The following is an 18,790-nucleotide window of genomic DNA, read 5'->3' as shown; positions in this document are numbered from 1 at the left end:
TATATTAGGAGGAGGATAGCCCCCCCTCCCCCTGGTTATGATATATCCATGTTACAGGGTGAATATTATATTAGGAGGAGGATAGCCCCCCTCCCCGTGGTTATGATATATCCATGTTACAGGGTGAATATTATATTAGGAGGAGGATAGCCCCCCCCCCCCCCTGGTTATGATATATCCATGTTACAGGGTGAATATTATATTAGGAGGAGGATAGCCCCCCCTCCCCCTGGTTATGATATATCCATGTTACAGGGTGAATATTATATTAGGAGGAGGATAGCCCCCCTCCCCGTGGTTATGATATATCCATGTTACAGGGTGAATATTATATTAGGAGGAGGATAGCCCCCCCCCCCCCCCTGGTTATGATATATCCATGTTACAGGGTGAATATTATATTAGGAGGAGGATAGCCCCCCTCCCCGTGGTTATGATATATCCATGTTACAGGGTGAATATTATATTAGGAGGGGGATAGCCCCCCCTCCCCCTGCTTATGATATATCCATGGTACAGGGTGAATATTATATTAGGAGGAGGGTAGCCCGGGCTCTGTCTCCCCCTCCCTGCCCTCCAGGCGGCGGAAGTCTGGCTCGGTGTCTCCCCAAACATCCGCCATCCTCCAGGAGCTGAGAGCCCCGGGCCCCGCCATGGCCGCCGTGCAGTGTGAGTAGAGCAGGTTCCCGGCCCCCAGCGCCCCGGAATCTGAGTGTTCTATCAGCGGATACAATGTAACAATGCATGGAACGTTCAGACAGCGGGCAGCTCCCGGCATGCACCCCGGCAGGGAGGGGGGAGGGAGAGACATCACTGGGGACACCTGGTATACAGTGTGCATTATCATAGGGACCCCCAATATACAGAGTGTGCATTATCATAGGGACCCCCAATATACAGAGTGTGCATTATCATAGGGACCCCCAATATACAGAGTGTGCATTATCATAGGGACCCCCGATATACAGAGTGTGCATTATCATAGGGACCCCCAATATACAGAGTGTGCATTATCATAGGGACCCCCAATATACAGAGTGTGCATTATCATAGGGACCCCAATATACAGAGTGTGCATTATCATAGGGACCCACAATATACAGAGTGTGCATTATTATAGGGACCCCCAATATACAGAGTGTGCATTATCATAGGGACCCCCAATATACAGAGTGTGCATTATCATAGGGACCCCCAATATACAGAGTGTGCATTATCATAGGGACCCCCAATATACAGTGTGCATTATCATAGGGACCCCCAATATACAGAGTGTGCATTATCATAGGGACCCCCAATATACAGAGTGCATTATCATAGGGACCCCCAATATACAGTGTGCATTATCATAGGGACCCCCAATATACAGTGTGCATTATCATAGGGACCCCCAATATACATAGTGTGCATTATCATAGGGACCCCCAATATACAGAGTGTGCATTATCATAGGGACCCCCAATATACAGTGTGTGCATTATCATAGGGACCCCCAATATACAGAGTGTGCATTATCATAGGGACCCCAATATACAGTGTGTGCATTATCATAGGGACCCCCAATATACAGTGTGCATTATCATAGGGACCCCCAATATACAGAGTGTGCATTATCATAGGGACCCCCAATATACAGAGTGCATTATCATAGGGACCCCCAATATACAGTGTGCATTATCATAGGGACCCCCAATATACAGAGTGTGCATTATCATAGGGACCCCCAATATACAGAGTGTGCATTATCATAGGGACCCCCAATATACAGAGTGTGCATTATCATAGGGACCCCCAATATACAGAGTGTGCATTATCATAGGGACCCCCGATATACAGAGTGTGCATTATCATAGGGACCCCCAATATACAGAGTGTGCATTATCATAGGGACCCCCAATATACAGAGTGTGCATTATCATAGGGACCCCAATATACAGAGTGTGCATTATCATAGGGACCCACAATATACAGAGTGTGCATTATCATAGGGACCCCCAATATACAGAGTGTGCATTATCATAGGGACCCCCAATATACAGAGTGTGCATTATCATAGGGACCCCCAATATACAGAGTGTGCATTATCATAGGGACCCCCAATATACAGTGTGCATTATCATAGGGACCCCCAATATACAGAGTGTGCATTATCATAGGGACCCCCAATATACAGAGTGCATTATCATAGGGACCCCCAATATACAGTGTGCATTATCATAGGGACCCCCAATATACAGTGTGCATTATCATAGGGACCCCCAATATACATAGTGTGCATTATCATAGGGACCCCCAATATACAGAGTGTGCATTATCATAGGGACCCCCAATATACAGTGTGTGCATTATCATAGGGACCCCCAATATACAGAGTGTGCATTATCATAGGGACCCCCAATATACAGTGTGTGCATTATCATAGGGACCCCCAATATACAGTGTGCATTATCATAGGGACCCCCAATATACAGAGTGTGCATTATCATAGGGACCCCCAATATACAGAGTGCATTATCATAGGGACCCCCAATATACAGTGTGCATTATCATAGGGACCCCCAATATACAGAGTGTGCATTATCATAGGGACCCCCAATATACAGAGTGTGCATTATCATAGGGACCCCCAATATACAGAGTGTGCATTATCATAGGGACCCTCAATATACAGAGTGTGCATGGTGACCCCCAATATACAGTGTGTACATGGTGACTCCAATATGCAGTGTGCATGGTGACCCCCAATATACAGTGTGCATTATCATGGTGACCCCCAATATACAGTGTGTGCATGGTGACCCCAATATACAGCGTGCTTTATTACAGGGACCCCCAATATACAGTGTGCTTTATTACAGGGACCCCCAATATACAGTGTGCATTATAACAGGGACCCCCAATATACAGTGTGTGCAATAGTGACCCCCAATATACAGTGTGTGCATGGTGACACCAATGTACAGTGCGTGGGGTCATTACTGGGACCCGTTACAGTGAGTGGGGTCATTACTGGGACCCGTTATACAGTGCGTGGGTTCATTACTGGGACCCGTTATACAGTGTATGTGGTCATTACTGGGACCCGTTATACAGTGTGTGGGTTCATTACTGGGACCCGTTATACAGTGCGTGGGGTCATTACTGGGACCCGTTATACAGTGCGTGGGTTCATTACTGGGACCCGTTATACAGTGTGTGGGGTCATTACTGGGGACCCGTTATATAGTGCGTGGGGACATTACTGGGACCCGTTATACAGTGTGTGGGGTCATTACTGGGACCCGTTATACAGTGTGTGGGGTCATTACTGGGACCCGTTATACAGTGTGTGGGGTCATTACTGGGACCCGTTATACAGTGTGTTGGGTCATTACTGGGACCCGTTATACAGTGTGTGGGTACATTACTGGGGACCCGTTATACAGTGTGTGGGGTCATTACTGGGACCCGTTATACAGTGTGTGGGGTCATTACTGGGACCCGTTATACAGTGCGTGGGGTCATTACTGGGGACCAGTTATACAGTGTGTGGGATCATTACTGGGACCCGTTATACAGTGTGTGGGGTCATTACCTGGACCCGTTATACAGTGCGTGGGGTCATTACTGGGACCCGTTATACAGTGTGTGGGATCATTACTGGGGACCCGTTATACAGTGTGTGGGATCATTACTGGGACCCGTTATACAGTGTGTGGGGTCATTACTGGGACCCGTTATACAGTGCGTGGGTTCATTACTGGGACCCGTTATACAGTGCGTGGGGTCATTACTGGGACCCGTTATACAGTGTGTGGGTTCATTACTGGGACCCGTTATACAGTGCGTGGGGTCATTACTGGGACCCGTTATACAGTGTGTGGGGACATTACTGGGACCCGTTATACAGTGCGTGGGTTCATTACTGGGACCCGTTATACAGTGCGTGGGGTCATTACTGGGACCCGTTATACAGTGCGTGGGTTCATTACTGGGACCCGTTATACAGTGCGTGGGGTCATTACTGGGACCCGTTATACAGTGTGTGGGGTCATTACTGGGACCCGTTATACAGTGTGTGGGGTCATTACTGGGGACCCGTTATACAGTGTGTGGGGTCATTACTGGGACCCGTTATACAGTGTGTGGGATCATTACTGGGACCCGTTATACAGTGCGTGGGTTCATTACTGGGACCCGTTATACAGTGTATGTGGTCATTACTGGGACCCGTTATACAGTGTGTGGGGTCATTACTGGGACCCGTTATACAGTGTGTGGGATCATTACTGGGACCCGTTATACAGTGCGTGGGTTCATTACTGGGACCCGTTATACAGTGTATGTGGTCATTACTGGGACCCGTTATACAGTGTGTGGGTTCATTACTGGGACCCGTTATACAGTGCGTGGGGTCATTACTGGGACCCGTTATACAGTGCGTGGGTTCATTACTGGGACCCGTTATACAGTGTGTGGGGTCATTACTGGGGACCCGTTATATAGTGCGTGGGGTTATTACTGCGACCTGTTATACAGTGTGTGCGGTCATTACTGGGACCCGTTATACAGTGTGTGGGGACATTACTGGGACCCGTTATACAGTGTGTGGGGTCATTACTGGGACCCGTTATACAGTGTGTGGGGTCATTACTGGGACCCGTTATACAGTGTGTGGGGTCATTACTGGGACCCGTTATACAGTGTGTTGGGTCATTACTGGGACCCGTTATACAGTGTGTGGGTACATTACTGGGGACCCGTTATACAGTGTGTGGGGTCATTACTGGGACCCGTTATACAGTGTGTGGGGTCATTACTGGGACCCGTTATACAGTGTGTTGGGTCATTACTGGGACCCGTTATACAGTGTGTGGGGTCATTACTGGGACCCGTTATACAGTGTGTGGGGTCATTACTGGGGACCCGTTATACAGTGTATGTGGTCATTACTGGGGACCCGTTATACAGTGCGTGGGGTCATTACTGAGACCTGTTATACAGTGCGTGGGGTCATTACTGGGACCCGTTATACAGTGCGTGGGATCATTACTGGGGACCCGTTATACAGTGCGTGGGGTCATTACTGGGACCCGTTATACAGTGTGTGTGGTCATTACTGAGACCCGTTATACAGTGTGTGGGGACATTACTGGGACCCGTTATACTGTGCGTGGGGTCATTACTGGGACCCGTTATACAGTGTGTGGGGTCATTACTGGGACCCGTAATACAGTGTGTGTGGTCATTACTGAGACCCGTTATACAGTGTGTGGGGACATTACTGGGACCCGTTGTACTGTGCGTGGGGTCATTACTGGGACCCGTTATACAGTGTGTGGGGTCATTACCTGGATCCGTTATACAGTGTGTGGAGTCATTACTCGGACTCGTTATACAGTGCGTGGGGTTATTACTGGGACCCGTTATATAGTGCGTGGGGTTATTACTGGGACCCGTTATACAGTGTGTGGGGTCATTACTGGGACCCGTTATGCAGTGTGTGAGGTCATTACCTGGACCTGTTATACAGTGCGTGGGGTCATTACCTGGGACTCGTTATACAGTGTGTGGGGTCATTACTGGGACCCGTTATACAGTGCGTGGGGTCATTACCTGTGCCCGTTATACAGTGCGTGGGGTCATTACCTGTGCCCTTTATACCGTGCGTGGGGTCATTACCTGGACCCGTTACACAGTGTGTGGGATTATTACTGGGTCCCGTTAAAGTGCGTGGGGTCATTACTGGGAACCGTTATACAGTGCGTGGGGTCATTACTGGGACCCATTATACAGTGCGTGGGGTCATTACTGGGACCCGTTATACAGTGCGTGGGGTCATTACCTGGGACCCGTTATACAGTGCGTGGGGTCATTACTGGGACCCGTTATACAGTGTGTGGGGTCATTACCTGGGACCCGTTATACAGTGTGTGGGGTCATTACTGGGGACCCGTTATACAGTGCGTGGGGTCATTACTGGGACCCGTTATACAGTGCGTGGGGTCATTACCTGGGACCCGTTATACAGTGCGTGGGGTCATTACTGGGACCCGTTATACAGTGCGTGGGGTCATTACTGGGGACCGTTATACAGTGTGTGGGGTCATTACCTGGACCCGTTATACAGTGTGCTGGTTATTACTGTGGACCCGTTATACAGTGCGTGGGTTCATTACTGGGACCTGTTATACAGTGTGTGGGGTCATTACTGGGACCCGTTATACAGTGCGTGGGGTCATTACTGAGACCCGTTATACAGTGTGTGGGCTCATTACTGGGACCCGTTATACAGTGCGTGGGCTCATTACTGGGACCCATTATACAGTGTGTGGGGTCATTACCTGGGACCCGTTATACAGTGTGTGGGGTCATTACTGGGACACATTATACAGTGTGTGGGGTCATTACTGGGACACATTATATAGTGTGTGGGGTCACTATTGGGACCCGTTATACAGTGTGTGGAGTCATTACTGGGACTCGTTATGCAGTGCGTGGGGTTATTATTGGGACCCGTTATACAGAGTGTTGGGTCATTACCTGGGTCCCGTGTGGCGAAACCGACCTGGCCACGTGTTCTTGGAGGGGTCTGCTTGCCCGCCTCTTGCCGTTATACAGTGTGTGGGGTCATTATTGTGGACCCGTTATACAGTGCGTGGGGTCATTACTGGGGACCGTTATACAGTGTGTGGGGTCATTACTGGGGACCGTTATACAGTGCGTGGGGTCATTACTGGGGACCGTTATACAGTGTGTGGGGTCATTACCTGGACCCGTTATACAGTGTGCTGGTTATTACTGTGGACCCGTTATACAGTGTGTGGGGTCATTACTGGGGACCGTTATACAGTGTGTGGGGTCATTACTGGGGACCGTTATACAGTGCGTGGGGTCATTACTGGGGACCGTTATACAGTGTGTGGGGTCATTACCTGGATCCGTTATACAGTGTGCTGGTTATTACTGTGGACCCGTTATACAGTGTGTGGGGTCATTACTGGGGACCGTTATACAGTGTGTGGGGTCATTACTGGGGACCGTTATACAGTGTGTGGGGTCATTACCTGGACCCGTTATACAGTGTGCTGGTTATTACTGTGGACCCGTTATACAGTGCGTGGGTTCATTACTGGGACCTGTTATACAGTGCGTGGGGTCATTACTGGGACCCGTTATACAGTGCGTGGGGTTTTTACTGGGACCCGTTATACAGTGCGTGGGTTCATTACTGGGACCCGTTATACAGTGCGTGGGGTTATTACTGGGACCCGTTATACAGTGTGTGGTCATTACTGGGACCCGTTATACAGTGCGTGTGGTAATTACTGGGGACCCGTTATACAGTGTGTGGTCATTACTGGGACCCGTTATACAGTGCTTGAGGTCATTACTGGGACCCGTTATACAGTGTGTGGGGTCATTACTGGGACCTGTTATACAGTGTGTGGGGTCATTACTGGGACCCGTTATACAGTGTGTGGGGTCATTACTGGGACCCGTTATACAGTGTGTGGGATCATTACTGGGACCTGTTATACAGTGTGTGGGGTCATTACTGGGACCCGTTATACAGTGCTTGGGGTCATTACTGGGGACCCGTTATACAGTGCGTGGGGTCATTACTGGGACCCGTTATACAGTGTGTGGGGTCATTACTGGGACCCGTTATACAGTGTGTGGGGTCATTACTGGGGACCCGTTATACAGTGTGTGGGGTCATTACTGGGACCCGTTATACAGTGTGTGGGATCATTACTGGGACCCGTTATACAGTGCGTGGGTTCATTACTGGGACCCGTTATACAGTGTATGTGGTCATTACTGGGACCCGTTATACAGTGTGTGGGGTCATTACTGGGACCCGTTATACAGTGTGTGGGATCATTACTGGGACCCGTTATACAGTGCGTGGGTTCATTACTGGGACCCGTTATACAGTGTATGTGGTCATTACTGGGACCCGTTATACAGTGTGTGGGTTCATTACTGGGACCCGTTATACAGTGCGTGGGGTCATTACTGGGACCCGTTATACAGTGCGTGGGTTCATTACTGGGACCCGTTATACAGTGTGTGGGGTCATTACTGGGGACCCGTTATATAGTGCGTGGGGTTATTACTGCGACCTGTTATACAGTGTGTGCGGTCATTACTGGGACCCGTTATACAGTGTGTGGGGACATTACTGGGACCCGTTATACAGTGTGTGGGGTCATTACTGGGACCCGTTATACAGTGTGTGGGGTCATTACTGGGACCCGTTATACAGTGTGTGGGGTCATTACTGGGACCCGTTATACAGTGTGTTGGGTCATTACTGGGACCCGTTATACAGTGTGTTGGGTCATTACTGGGACCCGTTATACAGTGTGTGGGTACATTACTGGGGACCCGTTATACAGTGTGTGGGGTCATTACTGGGACCCGTTATACAGTGTGTGGGGTCATTACTGGGACCCGTTATACAGTGTGTTGGGTCATTACTGGGACCCGTTATACAGTGTGTGGGGTCATTACTGGGACCCGTTATACAGTGTGTGGGGTCATTACTGGGGACCCGTTATACAGTGTATGTGGTCATTACTGGGGACCCGTTATACAGTGCGTGGGGTCATTACTGAGACCTGTTATACAGTGCGTGGGGTCATTACTGGGACCCGTTATACAGTGCGTGGGATCATTACTGGGGACCCGTTATACAGTGCGTGGGGTCATTACTGGGACCCGTTATACAGTGTGTGTGGTCATTACTGAGACCCGTTATACAGTGTGTGGGGACATTACTGGGACCCGTTATACTGTGCGTGGGGTCATTACTGGGACCCGTTATACAGTGTGTGGGGTCATTACTGGGACCCGTAATACAGTGTGTGTGGTCATTACTGAGACCCGTTATACAGTGTGTGGGGACATTACTGGGACCCGTTGTACTGTGCGTGGTGTCATTACTGGGACCCGTTATACAGTGTGTGGGGTCATTACCTGGATCCGTTATACAGTGTGTGGAGTCATTACTCGGACTCGTTATACAGTGCGTGGGGTTATTACTGGGACCCGTTATATAGTGCGTGGGGTTATTACTGGGACCCGTTATACAGTGTGTGGGGTCATTACTGGGACCCGTTATGCAGTGTGTGAGGTCATTACCTGGACCTGTTATACAGTGCGTGGGGTCATTACCTGGGACTCGTTATACAGTGTGTGGGGTCATTACTGGGACCCGTTATACAGTGCGTGGGGTCATTACCTGTGCCCGTTATACAGTGCGTGGGGTCATTACCTGTGCCCTTTATACCGTGCGTGGGGTCATTACCTGGACCCGTTACACAGTGTGTGGGATTATTACTGGGTCCCGTTAAAGTGCGTGGGGTCATTACTGGGAACCGTTATACAGTGCGTGGGGTCATTACTGGGACCCATTATACAGTGCGTGGGGTCATTACTGGGACCCGTTATACAGTGCGTGGGGTCATTACCTGGGACCCGTTATACAGTGCGTGGGGTCATTACTGGGACCCGTTATACAGTGTGTGGGGTCATTACCTGGGACCCGTTATACAGTGTGTGGGGTCATTACTGGGGACCCGTTATACAGTGCGTGGGGTCATTACTGGGACCCGTTATACAGTGCGTGGGGTCATTACCTGGGACCCGTTATACAGTGCGTGGGGTCATTACTGGGACCCGTTATACAGTGCGTGGGGTCATTACTGGGGACCGTTATACAGTGTGTGGGGTCATTACCTGGACCCGTTATACAGTGTGCTGGTTATTACTGTGGACCCGTTATACAGTGCGTGGGTTCATTACTGGGACCTGTTATACAGTGTGTGGGGTCATTACTGGGACCCGTTATACAGTGCGTGGGGTCATTACTGAGACCCGTTATACAGTGTGTGGGCTCATTACTGGGACCCGTTATACAGTGCGTGGGCTCATTACTGGGACCCATTATACAGTGTGTGGGGTCATTACCTGGGACCCGTTATACAGTGTGTGGGGTCATTACTGGGACACATTATACAGTGTGTGGGGTCATTACTGGGACACATTATATAGTGTGTGGGGTCACTATTGGGACCCGTTATACAGTGTGTGGAGTCATTACTGGGACTCGTTATGCAGTGCGTGGGGTTATTATTGGGACCCGTTATACAGAGTGTTGGGTCATTACCTGGGTCCCGTGTGGCGAAACCGACCTGGCCACGTGTTCTTGGAGGGGTCTGCTTGCCCGCCTCTTGCCGTTATACAGTGTGTGGGGTCATTATTGTGGACCCGTTATACAGTGCGTGGGGTCATTACTGGGGACCGTTATACAGTGTGTGGGGTCATTACTGGGGACCGTTATACAGTGCGTGGGGTCATTACTGGGGACCGTTATACAGTGTGTGGGGTCATTACCTGGACCCGTTATACAGTGTGCTGGTTATTACTGTGGACCCGTTATACAGTGTGTGGGGTCATTACTGGGGACCGTTATACAGTGTGTGGGGTCATTACTGGGGACCGTTATACAGTGCGTGGGGTCATTACTGGGGACCGTTATACAGTGTGTGGGGTCATTACCTGGATCCGTTATACAGTGTGCTGGTTATTACTGTGGACCCGTTATACAGTGTGTGGGGTCATTACTGGGGACCGTTATACAGTGTGTGGGGTCATTACTGGGGACCGTTATACAGTGTGTGGGGTCATTACCTGGACCCGTTATACAGTGTGCTGGTTATTACTGTGGACCCGTTATACAGTGCGTGGGTTCATTACTGGGACCTGTTATACAGTGCGTGGGGTCATTACTGGGACCCGTTATACAGTGCGTGGGGTTTTTACTGGGACCCGTTATACAGTGCGTGGGTTCATTACTGGGACCCGTTATACAGTGCGTGGGGTTATTACTGGGACCCGTTATACAGTGTGTGGTCATTACTGGGACCCGTTATACAGTGCGTGTGGTAATTACTGGGGACCCGTTATACAGTGTGTGGTCATTACTGGGACCCGTTATACAGTGCTTGAGGTCATTACTGGGACCCGTTATACAGTGTGTGGGGTCATTACTGGGACCTGTTATACAGTGTGTGGGGTCATTACTGGGACCCGTTATACAGTGTGTGGGGTCATTACTGGGACCCGTTATACAGTGTGTGGGATCATTACTGGGACCTGTTATACAGTGTGTGGGGTCATTACTGGGACCCGTTATACAGTGCTTGGGGTCATTACTGGGGACCCGTTATACAGTGCGTGGGGTCATTACTGGGACCTGTTATACAGTGCGTGGGGTCACTACTGGGACCCGTTATACAGTGCGTGGGATCATTACTGGGACCCGTTAAACAATGTGTGGGGTCATTACTGGGACCCGTTATACAGTGTGTGGGGTCATTACTGGGACCCGTTATACAGTGCGTGGGGTCATTACTGGGGACCAGTTATACAGTGCGTGGGGTCATTACCTGGACCCGTTATACAGTGCGTGGGGTCATTACTGGGACCCGTTATACAGTGTGTGGGATCATTACTGGGGACCCGTTATACAGTGTGTGGGATCATTACTGGGACCCGTTATACAGTGTGTGGGGTCATTACTGGGACCCGTTATACAGTGCGTGGGTTCATTACTGGGACCCGTTATACAGTGCGTGGGGTCATTACTGGGACCCGTTATACAGTGTGTGGGTTCATTACTGGGACCCGTTATACAGTGCGTGGGGTCATTACTGGGACCCGTTATACAGTGCGTGGGTTCATTACTGGGACCCGTTATACAGTGTATGTGGTCATTACTGGGACCCGTTATACAGTGTGTGGGTTCATTACTGGGACCCGTTATACAGTGCGTGGGGTCATTACTGGGACCCGTTATACAGTGCGTGGGTTCATTACTGGGACCCGTTATACAGTGTGTGGGGTCATTACTGGGGACCCGTTATATAGTGCGTGGGGTTATTACTGCGACCTGTTATACAGTGTGTGCGGTCATTACTGGGACCCGTTATACAGTGTGTGGGGACATTACTGGGACCCGTTATACAGTGTGTGGGGTCATTACTGGGACCCGTTATACAGTGTGTGGGGTCATTACTGGGACCCGTTATACAGTGTGTGGGGTCATTACTGGGACCCGTTATACAGTGTGTTGGGTCATTACTGGGACCCGTTATACAGTGTGTGGGTACATTACTGGGGACCCATTATACAGTGTGTGGGGTCATTACTGGGACCCGTTATACAGTGTGTGGGGTCATTACTGGGACCCGTTATACAGTGTGTTGGGTCATTACTGGGACCCGTTATACAGTGTGTGGGGTCATTACTGGGACCCGTTATACAGTGTGTGGGGTCATTACTGGGGACCCGTTATACAGTGTATGTGGTCATTACTGGGGACCCGTTATACAGTGCGTGGGGTCATTACTGAGACCTGTTATACAGTGCGTGGGGTCATTACTGGGACCCGTTATACAGTGCGTGGGATCATTACTGGGACCCGTTATACTGTGCGTGGGGTCATTACTGGGACCCGTTATACAGTGTGTGGGGTCATTACTGGGACCCGTTATACAGTGTGTGTGGTCATTACTGAGACCCGTTATACAGTGTGTGGGGACATTACTGGGACCCGTTGTACTGTGCGTGGTGTCATTACTGGGACCCGTTATACAGTGTGTGGGGTCATTACCTGGATCCGTTATACAGTGTGTGGAGTCATTACTCGGACTCGTTATACAGTGCGTGGGGTTATTACTGGGACCCGTTATATAGTGCGTGGGGTTATTACTGGGACCCGTTATACAGTGTGTGGGGTCATTACTGGGACCCGTTATGCAGTGTGTGAGGTCATTACCTGGACCTGTTATACAGTGCGTGGGGTCATTACCTGGGACTCGTTATACAGTGTGTGGGGTCATTACTGGGACCCGTTATACAGTGCGTGGGGTCATTACCTGTGCCCGTTATACAGTGCGTGGGGTCATTACCTGTGCCCTTTATACCGTGCGTGGGGTCATTACCTGGACCCGTTACACAGTGTGTGGGATTATTACTGGGTCCCGTTAAAGTGCGTGGGGTCATTACTGGGAACCGTTATACAGTGCGTGGGGTCATTACTGGGACCCATTATACAGTGCGTGGGGTCATTACTGGGACCCGTTATACAGTGCGTGGGGTCATTACCTGGGACCCGTTATACAGTGCGTGGGGTCATTACTGGGACCCGTTATACAGTGTGTGGGGTCATTACCTGGGACCCGTTATACAGTGTGTGGGGTCATTACTGGGGACCCGTTATACAGTGCGTGGGGTCATTACTGGGACCCGTTATACAGTGCGTGGGGTCATTACCTGGGACCCGTTATACAGTGCGTGGGGTCATTACTGGGACCCGTTATACAGTGCGTGGGGTCATTACTGGGGACCGTTATACAGTGTGTGGGGTCATTACCTGGACCCGTTATACAGTGTGCTGGTTATTACTGTGGACCCGTTATACAGTGCGTGGGTTCATTACTGGGACCTGTTATACAGTGTGTGGGGTCATTACTGGGACCCGTTATACAGTGCGTGGGGTCATTACTGAGACCCGTTATACAGTGTGTGGGCTCATTACTGGGACCCGTTATACAGTGCGTGGGCTCATTACTGGGACCCATTATACAGTGTGTGGGGTCATTACCTGGGACCCGTTATACAGTGTGTGGGGTCATTACTGGGACACATTATACAGTGTGTGGGGTCACTATTGGGACCCGTTATACAGTGTGTGGAGTCATTACTGGGACTCGTTATGCAGTGCGTGGGGTTATTATTGGGACCCGTTATACAGAGTGTTGGGTCATTACCTGGGTCCCGTGTGGCGAAACCGACCTGGCCACGTGTTCTTGGAGGGGTCTGCTTGCCCGCCTCTTGCCGTTATACAGTGTGTGGGGTCATTACTGGGGACCGTTATACAGTGTGTGGGGTCATTACTGGGGACCGTTATACAGTGCGTGGGGTCATTACTGGGGACCGTTATACAGTGTGTGGGGTCATTACCTGGACCCGTTATACAGTGTGCTGGTTATTACTGTGGACCCGTTATACAGTGTGTGGGGTCATTACTGGGGACCGTTATACAGTGTGTGGGGTCATTACTGGGGACCGTTATACAGTGCGTGGGCTCATTACTGGGGACCGTTATACAGTGTGTGGGGTCATTACCTGGACCCGTTATACAGTGTGCTGGTTATTACTGTGGACCCGTTATACAGTGCGTGGGTTCATTACTGGGACCTGTTATACAGTGTGTGGGGTCATTACTGGGACCCGTTATACAGTGCGTGGGGTCATTACTGGGACCCGTTATACAGTGCGTGGGGTTTTTACTGGGACCCGTTATACAGTGCGTGGGTTCATTACTGGGACCCGTTATACAGTGCGTGGGGTTATTACTGGGACCCGTTATACAGTGTGTGGTCATTACTGGGACCCGTTATACAGTGCGTGTGGTAATTACTGGGGACCCGTTATACAGTGTGTGGTCATTACTGGGACCCGTTATACAGTGCTTGAGGTCATTACTGGGACCCGTTATACAGTGTGTGGGGTCATTACTGGGACCTGTTATACAGTGTGTGGGGTCATTACTGGGACCCGTTATACAGTGTGTGGGGTCATTACTGGGACCCATTATACAGTGTGTGGGATCATTACTGGGACCTGTTATACAGTGTGTGGGGTCATTACTGGGACCCGTTATACAGTGCTTGGGGTCATTACTGGGGACCCGTTATACAGTGCGTGGGGTCATTACTGGGACCTGTTATACAGTGCGTGGGGTCACTACTGGGACCCGTTATACAGTGCGTGGGGTCACTACTGGGACCCGTTATACAGTGCGTGGGATCATTACTGGGACCCGTTAAACAATGTGTGGGGTCATTACTGGGACCCGTTATACAGTGCGTGGGTTCATTACTGGGACCCGTTATACAGTGCGTGGGATCATTACTGGGACCCGTTATACAGTGTGTGGGATCATTACTGGGACCTGTTTTACAGTGTGTGGGGTCATTACTGGGACCCGTTATACAGTGCTTGGGGTCATTACTGGGGACCCGTTATACAGTGCGTGGGGTCATTACTGGGACCTGTTATACAGTGCGTGGGGTCACTACTGGGACCCGTTATACAGTGCGTGGGATCATTACTGGGACCCGTTATACAGTGTGTGGGGTCATTACTGGGACCCATTATACAGTGCTTGGGGTCATTACTGGGGACCCGTTATACAGTGCGTGGGGTCATTACTGGGACCTGTTATACAGTGTGTGGGGTCATTACTGAGACCCGTTATACAGTGTGTCGGGTCATTACTGGGACCCGTTACACAGTGCGTGGGGTCATTACTGGGACCCGTTACACAGTGCGTGGGGTCATTACTGGGACCCGTTATACAGTGCGTGGGGTCATTACTGGGACCCGTTATACAGTGCGTGGGGTCATTACTGGGACCCGTTATACAGTGCGTGGGGTCATTACTGGGACCCGTTATACAGTGTGCTGAGTCATTAGTGGGACCCATTATACAGTGCGTGGGGTTATTACTGGGGACCCGTTAAACAATGTGTGGGGTCATTACTGGGACCCGTTATACAGTGTGTGGGGTCATTACTGGGGACCCGTTATACAGTGCGTGGGGTCATTACTGGGACCCGTTATACAGTGCGTGGGGTCATTACTGGGACCCGTTATACAGTGCGTGGGGTCATTACTGGGACCCGTTATACAGTGTGCTGGGTCATTACTGGGACCCATTATACAGTGCGTGGGGTTATTACTGGGGACCCGTTAAACAATGTGTGGGGTCATTACTGGGACCCGTTATACAGTGTGTGGGATGATTACTGGGACCTGTTATACAGTGTGTGGGGTCATTACTGGGACCCGTTATACAGTGTGTGGGGTCATTACTGGGACCCATTATACAGTGTGTGGGGTCATTACTGGGACTCGTTATACAGTGTGTGGGGTCATTACTGGGACCCGTTATACAGTGCGTGGGGTCATTACTGGGACCCGTTATACAGTGTGTGGGATCATTACTGGGACCCGTTATACAGTGTGTGGGGTCATTACTGGGACCCGTTATACAGTGTGTGGGGTCATTACTGAGACCCGTTATACAGTGTGTGGGGACATTATTGGGACCCGTTATACAGTGCGTGGGGTCATTACTGGGACCCGTTATACAGTGTGTGGGATCATTACTGGGACCTGTTATACAGTGCGTGGGGTCATTACTGGGACCCGTTATACAGTGTGTGGGGTCATTACTGGGACCCGTTATACAGTGTGTGGGGTCATTACTGGGACTCGTTATACAGTGCGTGGGGTCATTACTGGGACTCGTTATACAGTGCGTGGGGTCATTACTGCGGCCCGTTATACAGTGCGTGGGGTCATTACTGGGACCCGTTATACAGTGTGTGGGGTCATTACTGGGACCCGTTATACAGTGTGTGGGGTCATTACTGGGACCCGTTATACAGTGTGTGGGGACATTACTGGGACCCGTTATACAGTGTGTGGGATCATTACTGGGGACCCGTTATACAGTGTGTGGGGACATTACTGGGACCCGTTATACAGTGTGTGAATTTGTTCTGGTGAGTAGAATCATTACCTTCAGGCTTTTTGCTGTAAACACTGTCTTTTCAGAGAAAATGCAGTGTTTACATTACAGCCTAGTGATAACTTCACTGGCCACTCCTCAGATGGCGGTTAGAGATCCTTCCTGGGTCATGGCTGCCTAAAATGCATCCAAACATTCAGTATCTCCTCCCTCTGCATGCAGACACTGAACTTTCCTTATAGAGATTCATTGATTCAATTCATCTTCATGAGGATATGCTGATTGGCCAGGGCTGTGTTTGAATCATGCTGGCTCTGACCCTGATCTGCCTCTTTGTCTGTCTCAATCCTATGGAGTAGCACTGTGACTGGATCAGGCTACCACTTCTGATGATGTCAGCAGATTGCTTGTTTTTCTGAGTCTAACAGCATGCAGAGTTACAGCTTCTGGCTTTAATACAGTAGGATTTTGCTATATTTATGGAGGCATGGGAGGGTCTAGGGGGGCTGGATGGTGGTGTTAACATTATAGGGTCAGGAATACATGTTTGTGTTCCTGATCCTATAGTGATCTTTTTGAGTAAATTATATATCTGTACCCAGGATTACATATTGTTTGCATGAGAATGATACAAGTAATTTTAGTTTGTGTTGGTCTAGGTCAAACTTTTTTTTTAGCGTCCCACATAAACGGAAACCTTGTTTATTTGGTCCGTGTTAGCCTTTGAGATTGACATGCTTGCTGTACATTAAGCTGTAGTTGTTCAGGTGATTAAAGTTTCCCTTTAGGTTCAAAGTGGAAGGATTTTGATTGTGCTGTGCCCACTACTTCATATCCCTAGATCCGTGACATATCCATAGCAGGGGAACTTCTAAGGGGAGGAGGGGTGATTGAAATCCCTGATATGCTCTTTCTCTTCAGCTCCTGCTAGTTGAAGCCGCTGGGGCCACATGTGTAAATGTACAACTACAAAGATCCAATGGATGGGTCCCAATACACATATAAAAACAGAACCACTATCTTTTTGGACCATTGAATGTAGATTGTAAGCTCTTTTGAGCAAGGACCTCTTGTTGTTGTTAATTATCCATTTTATAATTGTAAAGTGCTGCTGTATACGTTGACGCTATATAAATAATAATAATGTATGTTTAACATCTCTTGTTCTCTTTTGTGTGTAGTTCCTGGAGGTACGACTGTCCTTGTAGAGATCAGTGCCGACATCCACATCTGTGGCCTCTGCAAGCAGCAGTATAACAATTTTGATGCATTTGTTGCTCACAAACAACGTGGCTGTCAGCTCTCCAATGCAGCCACGGGAGCCACCAGCAGTGTCCAGTTTGTCTCCGAGGACACCCCACCACCAGTATCCACCGTTAATCGAACCATTACATCAGAGACTCAGACCATCACCGGTAAATCGGGGCTTCCATTTACAGCTTTGCACCGAGACAAACTTTTAAATAAACTAACCAATATATTAAACGGAAAGATTCAGAGGAAGGATTTGGTTGGCATTACATGGCATGGTGACCCAGCTGAAGTGGTAGAGGTTGATCTGTACTTTCCTTTTTCTGTTCTCTAGTCTCTGCTCCAGAATTTGTTTTCGAGCACGGATATCAAACCTTTTTGCCGAGTGACGGTTCAGAGGCTCAGGGTACGAGCGCAGTCACAATAGCTACAAAATGTCATTCCAGGAAGATCCCCGTCCCACGCTCGCAGAGGAAGCAGAGCTGCAGCTACGAAGGTGAAGGATGGGGAATACATGGTTTACTTATCTTTTTCTTTTGTTTGTTTGTTTTTGTTTTTTCTCCACAAGGTGTTTTTTTACTTTTAGTTTTAAATTCAATAAAATAAAAAATCTAAATAATCCGCACGTGTCCCCGCCAATGGGCCGATGTTGTCAGAGACGATTCCATCTGTAGGAGACCTCTTACTGCCACGGTAGTGAAATACTCGATCTTATAAGAAATGTGGACAAGATAATCGGTTGCTGTTCTCTCTATTGATCGGCACCTAAAAATAATCTGGTAATTGCAGAAGCGATGATTTTTTTTTTGACTATTTATTTATTTACATTTTTCTGTGGCCCAGGCACACCTGTATGATTTAACAGAAAACCATTGAAGCTGCCTTAAAATGACATGTATCTCAACGTGCAAAGCCACATGGTCGTATGGTGTGTTTATTAATTCA

The 18,790-nt window shown here is 49.4% G+C and overlaps 1 protein-coding gene across 1 annotated transcript in view; it reads left to right on the top strand.

Moving 5' to 3' along the window:
- Positions 1 to 577: 577 nt before the first annotated feature.
- ZFP64 (ZFP64 zinc finger protein) overlaps positions 578 to 18,790 on the top strand; it is a 34,815-nt gene continuing 16,602 nt past the window's right edge. The window contains exons 1-3 of the mRNA XM_063425684.1: positions 578 to 669; positions 17,776 to 18,009; positions 18,180 to 18,341. Coding sequence (XP_063281754.1) covers positions 654 to 669; positions 17,776 to 18,009; positions 18,180 to 18,341 — 412 coding nt within the window. The 5' untranslated portion in view covers positions 578 to 653. The remainder of the gene's footprint in view (positions 670 to 17,775; positions 18,010 to 18,179; positions 18,342 to 18,790) is intronic.

Source organism: Pelobates fuscus, chromosome 6 (genome assembly GCF_036172605.1).
Source record: "Pelobates fuscus isolate aPelFus1 chromosome 6, aPelFus1.pri, whole genome shotgun sequence".
Taxonomy (NCBI): Eukaryota; Metazoa; Chordata; class Amphibia; order Anura; family Pelobatidae; genus Pelobates; species Pelobates fuscus.
This window is presented reverse-complemented; position numbering and strand designations above follow the sequence as displayed.